The following is a 16,357-nucleotide window of genomic DNA, read 5'->3' as shown; positions in this document are numbered from 1 at the left end:
ACAGACTGTGGAAGTGGCCCAGGTCTCCCTACCAGTGAGATCTTTGGTGCTACCCGCGTATCTTGTGCATCCTCAACATTTTCTGGAGTAAGTGCTATTAGACCCTTTTCACAGATGAGGAAACTAAAGCTGGGTCCAAATGACCTGCCCAAGATCGTCATAGTAAGCAAATAGGTGTAGGTGGGATTGGAACTGAGGACTTGAACTCTAGTGCCCACATCCTGGAACACCCTGAGGATGTTCCTCATTTTTTCCCTAGCAGGCGGGGAAAGAACGAATGAATGAATGTCTCAGGCAAAGCTCCCAGCAAACGGTGGAGCTTGGACAAGCCCACTGCTCCACGCGGGGGTGCGCTCCCGTCCCGCGCATGCGCGGCCCCTACGCACGGCCAGCTTCACTGCGTCTACCCACACATGGTACGGCCTCCCTCCGTGTGGTACGGCCCGCTTTCCCCCACGCCCAGGCCGGGATGGTACGCGCTGCCTCCGCTCGCCGCCCCTCCCCATCGGTTTCCGCGCGAAAAGCCAGGGCTGCCTGTGCTGCCGCCGCCTCTGCTGCACCTTCCAAGATGCCTGCCCGTACCGCCCCAGCCCGGGTGCCCGCGCTGGCCTCCCGGGCCTTCTCACTGCCCGACGATGTCCGCAGGCGGTAGGTGCTGCGGGGGACTGCGAACCTGGGATGGGTTGCACGGCGTTTGGGGTGGGGGTGGGGGTCGTTTCCCCTCCGGGTAGCCCGTGGCCGCCGCTGACAGGCGGGCGCGCATGCGTGGGATGGCGCGGCGCGCGGCGGCAGTTGGCGCGGGCAGGGTGGCACTTCCGGTCGCGCGCGCCGCTGGCCGTTTGGCGCCAAAATGGGCCGAGGCCCTCTCACAGCTCCCTGGTGACTGGAAACTTGGGGGTCTCTTCTGACCTCAAAGTAGAGCAAGCCTTGGGTTCGCCTTGGGGATCCCCTTCCTGGAGCAGCCTCAGGCCCAGCCCCTGCCGCCAGCCTGGTCGCGCAGGAAGTGGGCAGCCCGCGGCCTCAGAATACCCCTCGGGCCGGGCACTAAGGCCTCCACTTCCGGTGCCCGGTCCTCTCGAGGGGGTCGGGCCGGCCTGGTCCCCGGGGGTATTTTGGGGGTCCCCTCGGTGCCCCCACGCCACGCATCCCGATGGCAGCCTCCAGAGACAGATGTCGCCGGTCGGGGGACGGGCGCGGCCGGCTCAGGTTTGCGAGCCCCGTCTTCCTCTGGGGGCTCCCTCCATCACCTCATACGGCTAGGGTAGGCGCATTCTGCAAGGAACTCTTCACATACCGTGAGGGCTAGGGCTCGGACGCCGTGAAAGCTGAGTGGTTTCTTCTAGTAAATCGGTGCCTGTGAGCCGTGGGCATCAAGGAAGCCTTGCTCGGGAGAACTGGCTGCAGTTTCCTCCGTGTGTGTGTGTGTGTAGGGGGAGTGAGGGGCCAGCAGCTAACATCGGGGACTTAGCCAGTCTTAGCTAATCTGTGCACAGGAGTCAGCGGCAAGACCGTTGGGCCCAGGCTTCTTGTTCCTGAAGGGCATCAGTTTCACTCCTGGAAGCTTGCACACCTCACTTGGAGCACTGGTCACGGGAGCCTCGACCAGCCCTGAACACTTCCAGCCAGATTTGTGAACCTGATCTTGCCATTTCTCTATTTCCCTGTGCTTGTTTCCTAAAGTTGTGCCAGTCCAGTTCTGATTTGGGCTTTGGGCCGTGGAGAGTAGGTGTTGCAGGCATTTGGGTCTCCCTCCCAGGCGTCAGACCACTTCTTAACCACAGTTAGAGGGTGCTCTGCCTTGCTGAAGAATCCCTATAACTTAAAAATGGAAACATAACTTAAAAATGGAAACATAACTTAAAAATGGAAATGGCGTTAAGGAAGTATCTGGCTTCACTTTAGACCCAGGACAGAGATGTTTGGGCCCAGCCTTCTTTAACTTGATGGTGGGAATGCCACCTCCACTGGCTCATCTGACCTTGGGCAAGTTTCATAAACAAGTTACATCTGTGGACTAGGACAGTTAACATGGGCTTTAAACTGCTATTGGATTAAATGAGAATATGCCTGGCACATAAAGGCCCCCCCCCACCCCGTGTTAGCATTATTGACTAATCTAGCTTGCTTTTTTTCCATTCTGCTAATTGTATAAAACACTTTACATTGTCTCATTTAATCCTCAAGTGTTCTCAAGAGTGGTTGCCACAGGAGTTAACAGCAAGGAAGCAAAGATTCCTGCGGAAGTCTGCTTCTTGCCAAAACCTTTCCCTTCAGCTAGGGCTTTTATTGGGCCAGAGCAAGTGTTTTGTTTGGTTGAATTTGAATGTTCTTAGGTGAGTGTTACAATCCGCCATTCACCCTAGGTTCCATATTACTTTGAATGAGAATTGCTTACTGTGGCTATAGAGTCTTGGGTTTCTGCCTCAGACCATTGACATTGTCAGCTTATGTGACCCTCTCAACAGCTTTTCTTAAATTTTGAATTTCAGCCTATAAAATACACACATAAGCATGGCATTCAATACTCCTTTTACAATACTCCCTTATACCTCCTTGTAAACGGAGGTAGAACTTTTTGATTCATGGAAATTAGGGACCTCACATTATGGATTATACTGCTAAGTTCAGTAGAATGCTCTAGGAACAAAATGTAGGCCTAGACCTCACTCAGGCATTTCTGTCACTTGTGCTAACTTGTGTTTATATGGCAGCTTTTAAAACTCATACAGTTACACTAACTATGTAACGATACTAGAAAGTATTCTTAACATTTGGGTTTTTAAGTTTAACTTTTTTTTGAAGTATTTTATGTCCTAAGTCTTCTAAAAATAACACCTTTCAGGACAAGCCACATTTTTCCACTTGAATTTTCTTACTCTGTCCAAGCCACCATCTTTTGTATAGAAAAAGCAATAGTCTTCCTAGTCGTCTTTCTGTTGCCACTCAGGTCTGCTTTCTATAAGTGGAAACTGTGATCCTCTTTCGATACAAGTTGGAGACAGAGGTTTTCCTGCCCCTTACACTGCCTAATGCACTTGGCTTCAAGTCCGGGATCCCCGTCCACTTGCCTGACTCATCTTGTGCTCTTTTCCTCACAAACCACACAGGTTACCTTTCAGGTTCTCAGGACCTGGGACCGTGCAGAGCAACCAGTGTGAGGCTGGGTTCCACCTACCCCTTCACCATGCTGGTATTGTCTGTTCATCCGTAAGACTGCTCAGAAAGACACTCCCCTTTCCCTGCGATGAGGTGTTGAATTTTGTCAGCGCATCCCGCATGCTGCCTTTGCAGCTTGGGAGTTGATGATGACTTGTTGTCTGAGCATGTTTGCCCCATTCATTGTACTTGCAGCTCGGCGTCCACTAGACTCGAATGCTTACATGCCAGACGTTCCCCTTCACCGAGGCCTGGATTTACATATTGATTCTAACAACCTCATTGCACAACTCATTTAGCCTTTGTAATTATGACAGCTTTCTTATCTGCTAGCCACTCTGATTAGATTAGAGTGAAGTTCTTAACTAGTTCCATGGCTCCTGAGTAGGTATGGAGGGCAAAACTGAGTTACCTTTTCTAGTTCTCCCCTGCACTAGGATTCTAGAGGTGCAGACTACTGGAGTTCAGATCCCACCCCACCCCTTGCCAGCTGTATGATCGAGTCGTCTAACCTCCTGGTGCTTTATCTGTAAAATGGGATGGAGGTGCCTGCTCCACTGGGGCATTGTGAAGGCTGAGCTGATAGGTGTAAACGTGGTAGAACAGCACCTGCACAGAAACCTCCTTCACTGCTTATCACGTGGCAGCTGTATGTTTCACTCCTGTTATTGGGGTGGGGGGCGGTGCATAACTTAAAGTACCAACACGCAGACCTGATACTAAGGCAGATACTAATATAGCAGTGTATGTCTGCTTATCATTCCAACCTTCCTGTTTGCCTGGTTTCTTGTATTATCGTCTCAACTTGCTCTTTTTAATTTTATTTATTTTTGGCTGCGTTAGGTCTTTGTTGCTGCGTTAGGGTTTTTTCTAGTTGCGGTGAGCGGGGGCTACTCTTTGTGGCAGTGTGCAGACTTCTCATTGCGGTGGTATGGAGCACAGGCTCTAGGTGCGTGGGCTTCAGTAGTTGTGGCACGCGGGCTTCAGTAGTTGTGGCACGCGGGCTTAAGTAGTTGTGGCACGCGGGCTTCAGTAGTTGTGGCTCACAGGCTCTAGAGCGCAGGCTCAGTAGTTGTGGCGCATGGGCTTAGTTGCTCCGCGGCTTGTGGGATCTTCCCCCGGACCAGGGCTCAAACCCTGTCCCTTGCATTGGCAGGCGGATTCTTAACCACTGTGCCACCAGGGAAGTCCCTGGTCTTGCTCTTTCTGCTGCCACCTTAGCTTAGCTTTTGTGCCGGGTGTCCAGTCTATTCTTCAGTTAAGGTGGTTTTCTATCCTTAATTCTTTGTATCCTTGGCTTTTGTGATGCTGTTTGCCACCAGGGGACCTCTTCCCTGATTTCTGCCATATTCCTTTTCAATTCCTGGACCCTTATTTTCTTCCAGTCTTAGATTTCTGCTTTCAGCAGTTGGGGGTACAGCTGGAGAGGCCTCTTTGGAGAGCCCGTTCTAATTTCTGGCTGCCGAATAGCCATCTAGATAGCTATTCACTGAAATGTCACTCCTAAAATTCATGGTCTGCTTACTTTCTCCCACCGAAAAGTTCAGAATTTCTGGTACTGTATTAATTTTTAAGTGCTGCCGTAACAAACTACTTTAGTCTTAGTAGCTTAAATAAAACAAATTTGCTATCTTCTGATTCTGTAGGTCAGAAATGTGGTGTGGGTCTCACTGGATTAAAATTAAAGTGTCAGCAGGCTACATTCCTTTCTGGAGGCTCTAGGGGAGGACCTGTTTCTTACTCTTTCAGGTTGTTGGCAGAATTCGGTCCCTTGTGGTTATAAGACTGAGGTCCCTCTTCTCTTGCTGGCTGTAAGGTGAGAGCCATTCCCAGCTACTAGAGGTGATGACATCTGTTGGCTTGTGGCCCCCTTCCTCCGTCTTTAAAGCCAGCAAAGCCAGTTCTCACATCACATCTTTTTGACCCTTCTGTAGTCACATCGCTTGAAATGTAGCTGGGAAGTTTCTCTGCTCCTAGGATTTAAGTGACTCGATTGGGCCCACCTGGATAAGCCAAGAAAACCTCCCCATCTCAAGGGCTGTAACCTTAATCACATCCGCAAAGTCCCTTTTGCCCTGTAAGGTAACATATTCACAGGTTCTGGGGAATTAGGGCATGGATATCTTTGCGGGGGGTGGTCCGTTTTCCTTCGTACCACAAATATTATCTCTGGTAGCCCTATACCAACCGCCATGCAGCCCATTACAAAAGGCAGAGTAGACGGAGCTTTGTAACTTCTCTAGCATGTTCTCAGCTCCTGCTGCTAAACCATATTACAGACCAGCATTTCTAGTTTAGGATGTTAGCGTGATTTAACATCTTATCTCTTCCTGTCTGATATATTGTTTATTTCTGCCAGATTGACTTTATTTTTTCCTACTAAAAGATGACTGATACCTTGGGTTCTACCACCCCCATGACTCTTCCGATGGTTTGTTAACTATGGAGCAAAGTCAATGATTTTGAGCCTGACATTGCTGACCTCCCTCAGACTGGCACCCACCTCCACTCTCTGGACTTGCCTTTCTTCCCCTGTGTCAGCCCGACTTGTGTGGGTTCCTTGGGTGAACTCTGAGCCAGCGCCCCTGCTGTGCTGCTCCTGTTTCAGACAGCTCCCTCTGCCCGGTTCCCGCTGAGCTCTCAATGTCTCTGGATCCCTCCTTCCTGATGCTGTTTATACCCTTTTGCTTCAGAAGCCTCATATTTGAACTCTGTTTGTCCACACAGTGGTTTATGTATATCTTTTTCTCCTTTAAAGAACTGGTCTGAGGGAAGCAACTAGGAATGAATTGTGGGATCTTAGACTGGAAGGGAGCTACGGTTTTCTTTTATAAGGTGGTTGCTGTTCTCTGTGACTCCCCTACCTGGTCCTTCATGTCTGCTTCTAATCCTCCTGGCTATGAACGTAAAGCAGATGTGAGGTAGTGTCACCAGTTTTACTGGGAAGGGGATGGACGCTCCAGTGAAAGCCTGGGTGTCAGGAGCGGCGCACTGGCCAGCCTTCTTCCTGCCACACCTCTGGCTCCTCGGTGCCTGCCCTGGGCTCCAACCTTCCACTCTGGGGCCAAGCAGGTCAAATCCAATCGTCACAGGGCAAGACACTTCAGATATTCTGAAGATTTGTTTCTCCCTGCCAGGCTAAATATCCCACTTCACAGGAAAGCTTCAAAGAATTCAGACCCACAGATCTGTCTCCTGGCCAGATGTAGGAGTTGTCAGCATTGTGGAAAGGGCCCTTTGATGGGCTTCAGTCTAAGTGTTATCCTTGACACCTGAGGTAACCTGGTCGAGGTAGGAGCTGTGTCCTGCCAGGGTTTTGTGAGGAGAATGACCGAAGACAGGTAGGTGTGATGCTCCTGCAGCAGCATGTGAGTACCGAGTTATGCAGTTGTCCTCATCCAAGGCTCTCCCAGGACCTGAGTTGCTTTGAGGGTAAAATGACTTTTGCCTGGAAGGGGCTTCACATGCTTCTGGAAAGCTTGACTCGGAATCTTGAGTCCAAGTTACACAACATATGTGAAATATAGTATATTACCACTGTATCTGGAGGCTGCTAAGTCTTTCTTTTTTTTTTTTTTTTTTTTTTTTTTGGCCGTACCTTGTGGCATATGGGATCTTCGTTCCCCGACCAGGGATCGAACCGGCGCCCCCTGCCTTGGAAGCACGGAGCCTTAACCACTGGACTGCCAGGGAAGTCCCTGCTAAGTCTTTTCTATAGAAAGGCCTTTCCTGACCATCCAGCAAGTCATGAGGTCCCTGCCTGGTAGTGCCTACATCCCATCACTCAGCTTGTTGCCTGGAACAGGGCCTGGCGTAGAGTAGGCACCCACAGATGGCAGTGGTGGTTGAAGCTAGAAGCAGGATCCACGTGCACTCGGAGTAGCCACTGTATGTCATTAGTCCAGCAAAGCCTGTCGCTCAATTCCTGGCTGTGCTGCTTACACTTGCCCTCTGGGAAGGCCAGCCTGGCAGACCTCTGTTCCTGTCCTCTGGGCTGCTGGTAACTGAGTACCTAGCCTGGGTGCTGGAGGGGAGGAGCCATAGATGGTGGAGGCTCAGTTCCCGCCCAGGGTGCTGCCCCTCTGCTGACGGATGCTTGCCCAGCTGGTTAGACCTGTTCTCACCCAACTGCCCACAGTCAGCACCCAGGCTAGGAACAGCAGCCTCCCCATTTCCTCGGTGTCTTCTAGTTTTGTTCCTTTATTCTTTTTGCTCCCTTCCTCCCCAAAGAGGCAAGATACTAATCTTCAATAATCAAATCAGATCATGATTTTCCAGCTAAACTCATGACGGTTCTGCACTTGTGAATGACTAGGTACAAACATTTACAAGGATGAGCTCTTGGGTGAGGCGCCAGCCAACTTTTCTAGCTTCATCTGTCTTCCTTGTGTGTGGGCACCCCCTGCTGCCTCAGATGCCTTGACTCCTCCATTTTCCTATATTCCTCATCAGGAATATGCTGCCACCACCCCATCCTGGCCTTTGGGAATGTTAGCTGGCTGTTCCCCACAGCATCCTGTCACCCTGGTCCACTCTTTCTAACCTCTGTATGCCCTCCTATGAAATCTTGTCAGGTCCAACTGGAGGAAGACCACCTATAGATCAGTTAACTTGGAAAGGACCCCAACTGTGTGACCTGCTTCCCCTTTCCCAGTGTCTTTAAAATAACGTTAAAAAAAAAAAGAAATAATGTTGTTCTAGAGCTCCTATATCATCTCTTACCACCATCAGAAAACCACCCCCCAAAAGGGGGACCTCATTCATATTGAAAATAACTTTTTAAAAAATTAATTAATTAATTTTATTTTTGGCTGTGTTGGGTCTTCGTTTCTGTGCAAGGGCTTTCTCTAGTTGCAGCGAGCGGGGACCACTCTTCATCGCGGTGCGCGGGCCTCTCACTGTCACGGCCTCTCTTGTTGCGGAGCACAGGCTCCAGACAAGCAGACTCAGTAGTTGTGGCTCACGGGCCCAGTTGCTCCGTGGCATGTGGGATCTTCCCAGACCAGGGCTCGAACCCGTGTCCCCTGCATTGGCAGGCAGATTCTCAACCACTGTGCCACCAGGGAAGCCCGAAAATAACTTCTTAACGTGTAGGCATTACAGTAGGGCATTCTAAACACTGGGGGAGGGAAAAACCATTGTATTTTTTTCTAACGTTCATGTTAAACTTATTTCCAAAGTTCTTTAAACGTGGTATTCTTACAGGTAGACAATGTTGCTTAACAAGTGTTTGTTTCTTCCCTTTTTCTTCCCCCAGGCTCAAAGATTTGGAAAGAGATAGTTTAACAGAAAAGGTAAGGTAATCTCTACCTTAACAAAATTTATGATCAAATGTGACCAATTGACAGATACTGTGTAGTTCATAAAAACAAATTTAAGTGGAATTGGCTCTCTTTTCCCTAAAGTTGAGGATACGTTGGATGTTTTTGTCTAATGTGCTGTACTAATAGGATATTATTGGTTAGCTTTTGGTAGCTCATCGAGTTTCCCCGTCTGGGTTCTGTAGCCTCAAGTCTGGATTATAACGTGTCCCGGTCACACTGTTTTTCAAAATCAGTTTTGTTCTAGTACACTATTATGTATCTGTTTCACCTCTAATCTTTCCATTTTTCACCACTCTGGAGATGGTGTGATATGATCTTAGTGGAAACATCACGAACATGTCTTGTGAATATTCAGTTTTCTTTTTAGCTGACTCAGCATTGCCTGCCATTCAGTCATTGTTAGGTGACCAGGCAGTGTAACTATTTGTGTATTAGTCCATTAGTTCATAGCTTGGGAGTGCGGAGACTTCTAAACCTATATCCTTCCCTTAGGAATGCGTGAAGGAGAAATTGAATCTCTTGCATGAATTTCTGCAGACAGAAATAAAGAATCAATTATGTGACTTGGAAACCAAATTACATAAAGAAGAATTATCAGAGGTAAGTCCTCAGCATCCCAGTGGCTAGAAAATGTTTCCTCCCATGTAACTTGTCTGTGACCAGGGAGGCAGAATAATCCCACCTCTCCCTGTTACCTGATAGTTACACAGGAAGCGCATGTGTTTCCTTATTCTCTCATTGCCACTTGTTTACATTCACTGCTACTTAAATTATCCTTTCCTGCTGTAGGAGGGCTACCTGGCTAAAGTCAAATCCCTTTTAAATAAAGATTTGTCCTTGGAGAACGGAGCTCATGCTTTCAGTCGGGAAGTGAATGGATGTCTAGAAAACGGGAGCCAGACAAGTGGTGAGGAGCACAGAGTGGAAATAGCAGAGAAAAAGAAGTCCCCCAAACCTGTTTCCAAACTTTGCATGCCCAGGAGAAGCAAGTCCGATGCAGAAACAAAATGTAAGAGTGCTTGACTCGTTTGACCTCGTTGGAGTCTGGTACCACCTAAGGGGAGGACAGACTTGGCGCCATAGGGTCTGTCTGTTCCCCACACACACAACCCCTCCACCGGCAGTACTTGTTTTTTGTGTATCTTTTTGGGTTTTTTTGTTTTTTTGGGGCGGGGGTGGGGGGTGGCTGTGTTGCTCGGCTTGTACTATCTTAGTTCTCCAACCGGGGATCGAACTCGGGCCCTCAGCAGTGAGAGTGCCGAGTCTTAACCACTGGACCACCATGGAATTCCCTCTTGTGTATACTTCTAACTAGCTTAGATATATACCTGCAATTTTTGTCTTCAACCAAGTTATAGAGCATTAGATCCCCAAATGTGGTTGAATTTATGAGGTATAAGATAACAGGAGCTACTGATGTTTATTACGTCTAAGTTACATGCCTGTTTAAGCTGAACATTTATTCTTAGACTCCTTCCCCGCTTGTAGTCAGAGTAACTCTTCTGGAATTTTTAAAAATAAGAGCATGGGACTTGAGCTCAGGTCAGGTGCTTGGCCACTTCATCTTTTGACGAAATAAGCGGAGGTTCTGTTTCCTTTTCCGTCTCAGGGTTGGGCCCCTCATACAAGAGCTTGTGTTGAAATGGCCCAGCAAACTGGCAGGTGCTAATTTGATGACTTTATCAAGATGGTGGTTGCTTAGAATAAGAAGAGAAGGATACTTAATCCTCAGAACCTGGTCTCTGCACCAGCTTGGTAATGCTGAAGAACTGTACCTTCGCTGTGAACTCTTTATTCATAGTGGCTTTTTTGTTTCTTTTTCTTTAAGCAGCTGAAGTCTCATCTAGCCCCAGGATTACAAGGCAAACTACCAGGCAGACCACCATCACATCTCATTTCACAAGGGGGTCAGTATATAATGAATGGACAGCCCCCATTTTAGGGGCCAACTGTTTTTGGTAAAACACGTATAGAATTAGTAGGATGTAACTTAGTAATTCTGACTTCCACATTGTTAGGTTTTCCTTTTGATATTCTGTAATTAGACATCCATGAACAGCATTTCTGAAGACCTCATCCATTTTTACTCTTAACATAGGAAACTTCAAATGTACATACACAAAATTACCAAGGATAGTAAAATGAACCCCTGTGTACCTATCACCCAGTGTCAACAACAGTTAACAGCTCCTGTCTGTTGTTTCATCTATACCCCCATATGCTCCAAGTGAATTATTCCAAATGGATTACAACTCCATACACACCCATGTCCCCCCAGTTGGATTACTTTGAAACAAATCGGACATGTCATCTTATCCACAAATATGATATTTCTAGATGACAAGGTCTCTTTCTTTGACAAGTTTTTTATTCATATTTTGCTATAATTGCTAACATCTAGCAAACCGTCTTTTGAAGAAGACAAAACATGCCTTATAAAGTGTAACAGTTCCTTACTAACAAATACATAGCAGTGTTCATTCTTCCCCTTGTGTAACAGAGTTTGGTTGATTTGCTCCTTAAGCCTTTCAAGTGATAGATTCCTTAGTTTCTTGCCATTTATTTAAAGAAAATAGGTCTTTTGTCTACTAGCTTCTAGGTCTGGCTGACTGCATCGTTTTGGTGGTTAATGTGTTCCCTTGTCTCCAGTTCTCTGTACACTGGTAGTTAGGTCTAGAGTCTTGATCAGATTCCAGCCTTATTTTGTGAGACTTCATTGACGGCATGGGGCTGTCCATCAGAGGCATGTAATGTCTGTTCGGTGATTCTAGCAGCCGTTGATCAAAGTCTAGATCCATTACTTCTTAAGGTTTGCAAAATGGTGGTATTCTAAACCTGTCATCCAAAGAAACATTAAGCTCGAAGCTTCTTTTAATGTCCTGGCAGAAAGGGCTTCTCCTTGGAGGGAAGAGGGTGTCCATGCCCTGAATCTTTCCAAACAGAGGGTACTCTTGGTAGGGAGGAATATAAGTTGTTTCGTGCCCACTGGAGGACTAGGGTCTGGCTGAGCTAACAGTTGGCTTTACTGTGTGTGACAGCCCTGCCAAACGGAAACCTGAGGAAGACGCTGAAAAAGCAAAATCAGATGATTCTGTCGATGAAGAAGAAAAAGACCAGGTAGGGCTCGTGTTTAAGTTTCTTAACTCTGCCTTATTTTGGTACACTTGCTGGTAGTTGTGAATGTATACTTGGTCTATCTATGGCCCAGAAGTGACTGAGAGGATGTTAGAACATATCCCTGGACCCTGGGCAGTACGAAGTGTGTTAGGGTTAGACCTGAGGGCTCAGAAGGCCCGTAACTTTGGTCTGTTCCCTCCTGTCTACTTTCCTACCTCTCCAGTTGTCAAGATTTGACAGTCAAACCAGCAGATGTGATGTGTTTAAAGCATTTCCTTCTGATGTCACATAAGCCCCTTTCCCACATCTAATTTCTCTAGAAAAGCAGAATTGTCATGTTATGTGTATTGTAATAATGCTGCTTAGACTTTTTAGGTTAGAAAACTGGCGGCTTGCCAAAGGCCTCCAATATCGAAAATGTCAGTCTCTAGCACTGTCCCATGTGACTTGAGGGGCAAACCTAGATAATACCAGATGGTCACACACTATCTATTTCAGTCCTGCCACAGGATTAGCTGTGTAAGTCGGGAAGTCTGTAGGTTACAGGTGGGTAGTAAATGCCCCGTTACCTGCTAAAGATGAGTATCTGTGGTTTGCTCTAAGGCAGGGTTTCTCAACGAAGGCATTGACTTTTGGGGCCAGGTAAACCTTTGCTGTGGGGGTGAGTCCTGTGCATCATAGAATGTTTAGCAAGGTCCCGACCTCTACTCCCTAGATGCCCGTAACATTCCCTCTCTCCTCCCAGTTGTGACAACCAAAATCACCTTCAGACTTTCCCAGATGTCCCCTGGGGGGCACAGTTGCACTGAGCGAGAAGCACTGGACTCAAGGCTACCAATATCACTGAGGTGGACTTGACGTCCTGTTGTAAAAGACATACTCATTCTCCTGTTTAGTCAGACTACCCACTCACAGGTGGGACACTGAGACAGAGGGAAACAGCTTGTCCAAGTCACGTGGCCACATCCCTTGCCTCCTAAGAAAACGTGTCACAGGTGAAAGCAAGCTGGCTCTTGTAATATTGGCAAGTCTTTTGTTTTTTAACAAGTGTGCCAGTTTTAGAGTTGTTCTTTGCCCTCTAACCTTTTGGAGGGCTTACATAGCCTTTTAGCTTCTAAAGAAACGAACTGGGGCACTCTTTCCCAAGCAGGAAGCAGTTTCACTGGCAGTGTGTGTGAGACCTTGGGGACTTGGAGGATGAACACTTGTCGAAACAGGGTTTATCCCGATATGCTAGAGTAAGGCTCAGTGCACCACACCAGTGTTATCAGGTGGTGGTGGTCAAATAAGTAGTACTACAGAGAGAATCTTACTTTAGTCAATTTAAAGTTTTGAGATCTCACTATATTTTTTAAAACAGGTATTAAATACATGCATTTGGTAAAACAGTACAAAAGGCTGTTTGGTACATAGGGGTGGTACTCCCCCCTCTCCATCCTGTCCTTCCTTTGAGAGGCGAGCATTCATCAGTTTCTTCTGTATTGTTTCAGATGATATGTATGTATGTATAACTGTAGTATAAAATCTATCTTAGGGTTCTCCAGAGAAACAGACCCAGTGATGTCTGTATGTATGAGATTAATTTAAGCAACTGAGTCACACGATTTCAGGCTGGCAAGTCTGAAATGTGCAGGACAGGCCAACAGGCTGCAGACCCAGGGAAGAGTTGATGTTGTAGCTCGAGTCTAAAGGCAGTCTGGAGGCAGAATTTTATATATACACATACAGATTAATTCCGTATAATATAGTACAGGGGTTCTGTGTAGTTTACCCAACTTTCTCCAATGGTAACATCTCACATAACTGTAATAGCAAAACCAGAACATGGACATCGGCGTAATCTACAGACTTTATTCACTGTGCATGTATGGTCACATGTACGCATGCATGCATTCTTGTAACCTCCACCTCAAACAAGACATAGATCGGTTTCATCACCACAATATATATTTTTTTCACCACAATATTTTTATCCCTCTTAAATACATAAATACAGATATCCTGGAGATGGCAAGCGTTGTGAACTTAGGGAAGTAGTGTACTAAGGTATTCATCAGAGAAGGGCTGGTGTCCAGTTTAGGTTGTCATCATCACTTCCTGATGTGAATCCCAAATTACTACTTTGGTTTTTTTCTAGTATTAACAAATTCCTGACATGAGGCGGATCTTTGACTTTACGTAGCGTCACTAGATGACCTCTAGTGCCCAGATGTGTGCCGGGCCAGCTCCTGGGCCTCTCTTTGTTTTGAGGGTGGTGGGACATCAACACCAGGCTGAAGGTTGCCCAGATCTCCCCCAAACCCAGATTACCCCTCAACCCCTGTTTTTAACCACATCAAATGTATTTATTTAATACTTTGACTCATGCTTTTGGTTTTGATCTTCTTTTGAAATATTGTTTTTCTCTTTTTCCCTTCTCTCCACATAGGAGGAAAAGAGACGTAGAGTTACATCCAGAGAACGGTAAGAATAATAATCTTTTCTGTGCAATATGTAATCTTGATGACTGAAATTACTTTTCTGAAATCTTCTAAAAAGAAGAACTTTATAGTGAGTTGCCGGGGTGACCATAGATAGCTTAAGGATGCCGAGTTTGCAGTCAGATTATTAACCTTGTGATTCAGGTAGAATTGTCTTGCAAAGAGTGAATTGGGGGCAACTGGCCGTTATCAGAACTAGATCTAAAGGTTGTATTAAATATTAAATGTTGAGGTAATATGTGCCTTTCAGGGCTCCTGAGATGAAGATTGATTTTTTGGGGCGGTGGGTAGGAAGGAAGACCTTTTGAAAATTGCTTCCACGGGAGGAGTCTGTGAAAGTCAACATTAGGGTGTGTGATTTTGCTTGACAGAGTTGCTGGACTGCTCCCTGCAGAAGAACCGGGAAGAGTAAGACCAGGAACACACGTGGAAGAAGAAGAAAGAGATGATAAAGTAAAGCCTGGTCACCTCCAGGTTTGTCACTTCCACCTTAATCTCAGAACCCATTTGGTTTTAGGAAGGGGGGTCAGGGTGTCGGCAGCATGTAGGAATAGAATGACTTTCACTAATGATCAGAATGACCTTGGATTTAGCTAAAATGCTCTTCAAACTCATTTTTCTGCTGGTTCTCTATGTGGAAGGTGTGTTACGTGGCTCTGGTGATAGTAAATCAGCGGTAGGCCTGGAAGTCAGCTGAACCTCTGCTACTTGATCAGTCAGTCACAGAGCTTCAGTCTGTCCGCTCTCCTGCCTGCCTCTCCTGCCCATGAGGTCCTTGTGAAGGTCTCATTTTCAAACACATGAGGTGCTAAAGTGCTATAGTATCGTCCAGGTACAGAGTTGCATTCTTAACTGAGATCAGATGAGTTCTTTCCCCAGACCTCCAGCTCCTTTGTAAAATCAGAGTTTAAGGTTCTGTGAAATACAGATGTACCCACTGAACCCCCATGGGAGGGGGTAGGAGAAGGAATAGGGGGTCTGATACTGGAAGCTTTACCATTAGACAGCACTGCCCCATATGACAAAGGGCTGACATTGGTCAGTCACAGGTGGTAGAACAATATCAGGTCCCTTTTGGGTTTTTTTTTGTTGTTGTTGTTGTTTTTTGTGGTACGCGGGCCTCTCACCGTTGTGGCCTCTCCCGCTGCGGAGCACAGGCTCCGGACGCGCAGGCCCAGCGGCCATGGCTCACGGGCCCAGCCGCTCCGCGGCATGTGGGATCTTCCCGGACCGGGGCACGAACCCGTGTCCCCTGCATCGGCAGGCGGACTCTCAACCACTGTGCCACCAGGGAAGCCCTAGGTCCCTTTTGGTTTTATTAAGACATTGATTAGAGGTTTCTTAGAAACTCAAATGGGTGGGTGGTGTGTGCCCTTATTGAGAGCCTGTTAAAGGATGGGTGTCTGTTATTTTGTCCTAATGGGGAATCAACTAAAGATGTATAATTCTTGAATTATTTGGTACTTGAAACTAGTCTTTAACTGATCACTTCCCTACCCTGATCCTAGTTAAAGTTAGCAGCAGTTACAGTTGGGACACATGTTGAATTGTTTGAGAAGAAGCGGTTCTAGTGGACTAGCGTAACCACCACCCTCCAAAGAAGGATTTGAGGGCAAGATTGAAATCCCTTGTCTGTGACCAGACTCCCAGGATCTCTTCTTCCAGGAGGAAGGTCTGCAATGTGTTCCTTCTGTTAACATCACCAACCTTTGTGACCTCCTTACAAAGTGTGGGGTTCCTGAGGCTGAATTCTGCTCTCTGGAGAGGTGTGTTTAGCTCTCTAAATTCAGGCTCAAAACAATTTGTTGTCCATGTTTGAGATGGAGCTCTTTTCCAGATTGGGTCATTCTGCTTCATTTCTTTATTAGATTCCTAGTTTTGATAAAGTTTTCTATGAGACTGTCAACACTTAATAATGACAAGTAGATAGTATTTTGCCCCCAAATCCCTCTTAAACATCAGGATCTGTCTAAGAGTTCTTTAACTTCCTGCCTACCTACCCCACCAAAAAAAGTGCCTTTTTTTTTTTTTTTAATTTATTTCGGCATTCGGGATCTTTAGTTGTGGCATGCGAACTCTTAGTTATGGCATGTGGATCCAGTTCCCCGACCAGGGATCGAACCTGGACCCCCAGCATTAGGAACAGAGTCTTAGCCACTGGACCACCAGGAAAGTCCCAAAAATGTGCTGTCTTGAAAGAAGAGAATCTTTATTCCAACTAGACTGCAGGATCAGTTTAAGTATTTTATTTCCGTAAAACTCTTTAGTAGAAAGATTCAA

At 46.7% G+C, this 16,357-nt stretch overlaps 1 protein-coding gene across 4 annotated transcripts in view; it reads left to right on the top strand.

Moving 5' to 3' along the window:
- Positions 1-568: 568 nt before the first annotated feature.
- The window catches only part of DNMT1 (DNA methyltransferase 1), a gene marked incomplete at both ends in the record, with an annotated part of 42,265 nt that continues 26,476 nt past the window's right edge, over positions 569-16,357 (top strand). For 2 of the 4 annotated variants that reach the window (XM_082837027.1, XM_082837030.1), the window contains 8 exons: positions 569-648; positions 8,414-8,450; positions 8,973-9,080; positions 9,270-9,489; positions 10,309-10,387; positions 11,519-11,597; positions 14,026-14,060; positions 14,449-14,551. In XM_082837027.1, the coding sequence (XP_082693153.1) occupies positions 569-648; positions 8,414-8,450; positions 8,973-9,080; positions 9,270-9,489; positions 10,309-10,387; positions 11,519-11,597; positions 14,026-14,060; positions 14,449-14,551 (741 nt within the window). Of the gene's footprint in view, positions 649-8,413; positions 8,451-8,972; positions 9,081-9,269; positions 9,490-10,308; positions 10,388-11,518; positions 11,598-14,025; positions 14,061-14,448; positions 14,552-16,357 lie in introns of those variants that run through there. The other 2 variants (XM_082837028.1, XM_082837029.1) reach the window with 2 other exon arrangements.

The sequence above is a fragment of the Leucopleurus acutus genome (genome assembly GCF_964270905.1).
Source record: "Leucopleurus acutus genome assembly, chromosome: 3".
Lineage (NCBI taxonomy): Eukaryota > Metazoa > Chordata > Mammalia > Artiodactyla > Delphinidae > Leucopleurus > Leucopleurus acutus.
The sequence above is the reverse complement of the archived record's forward strand: the minus strand, read 5'-3'. Positions and strand labels throughout refer to the sequence as shown.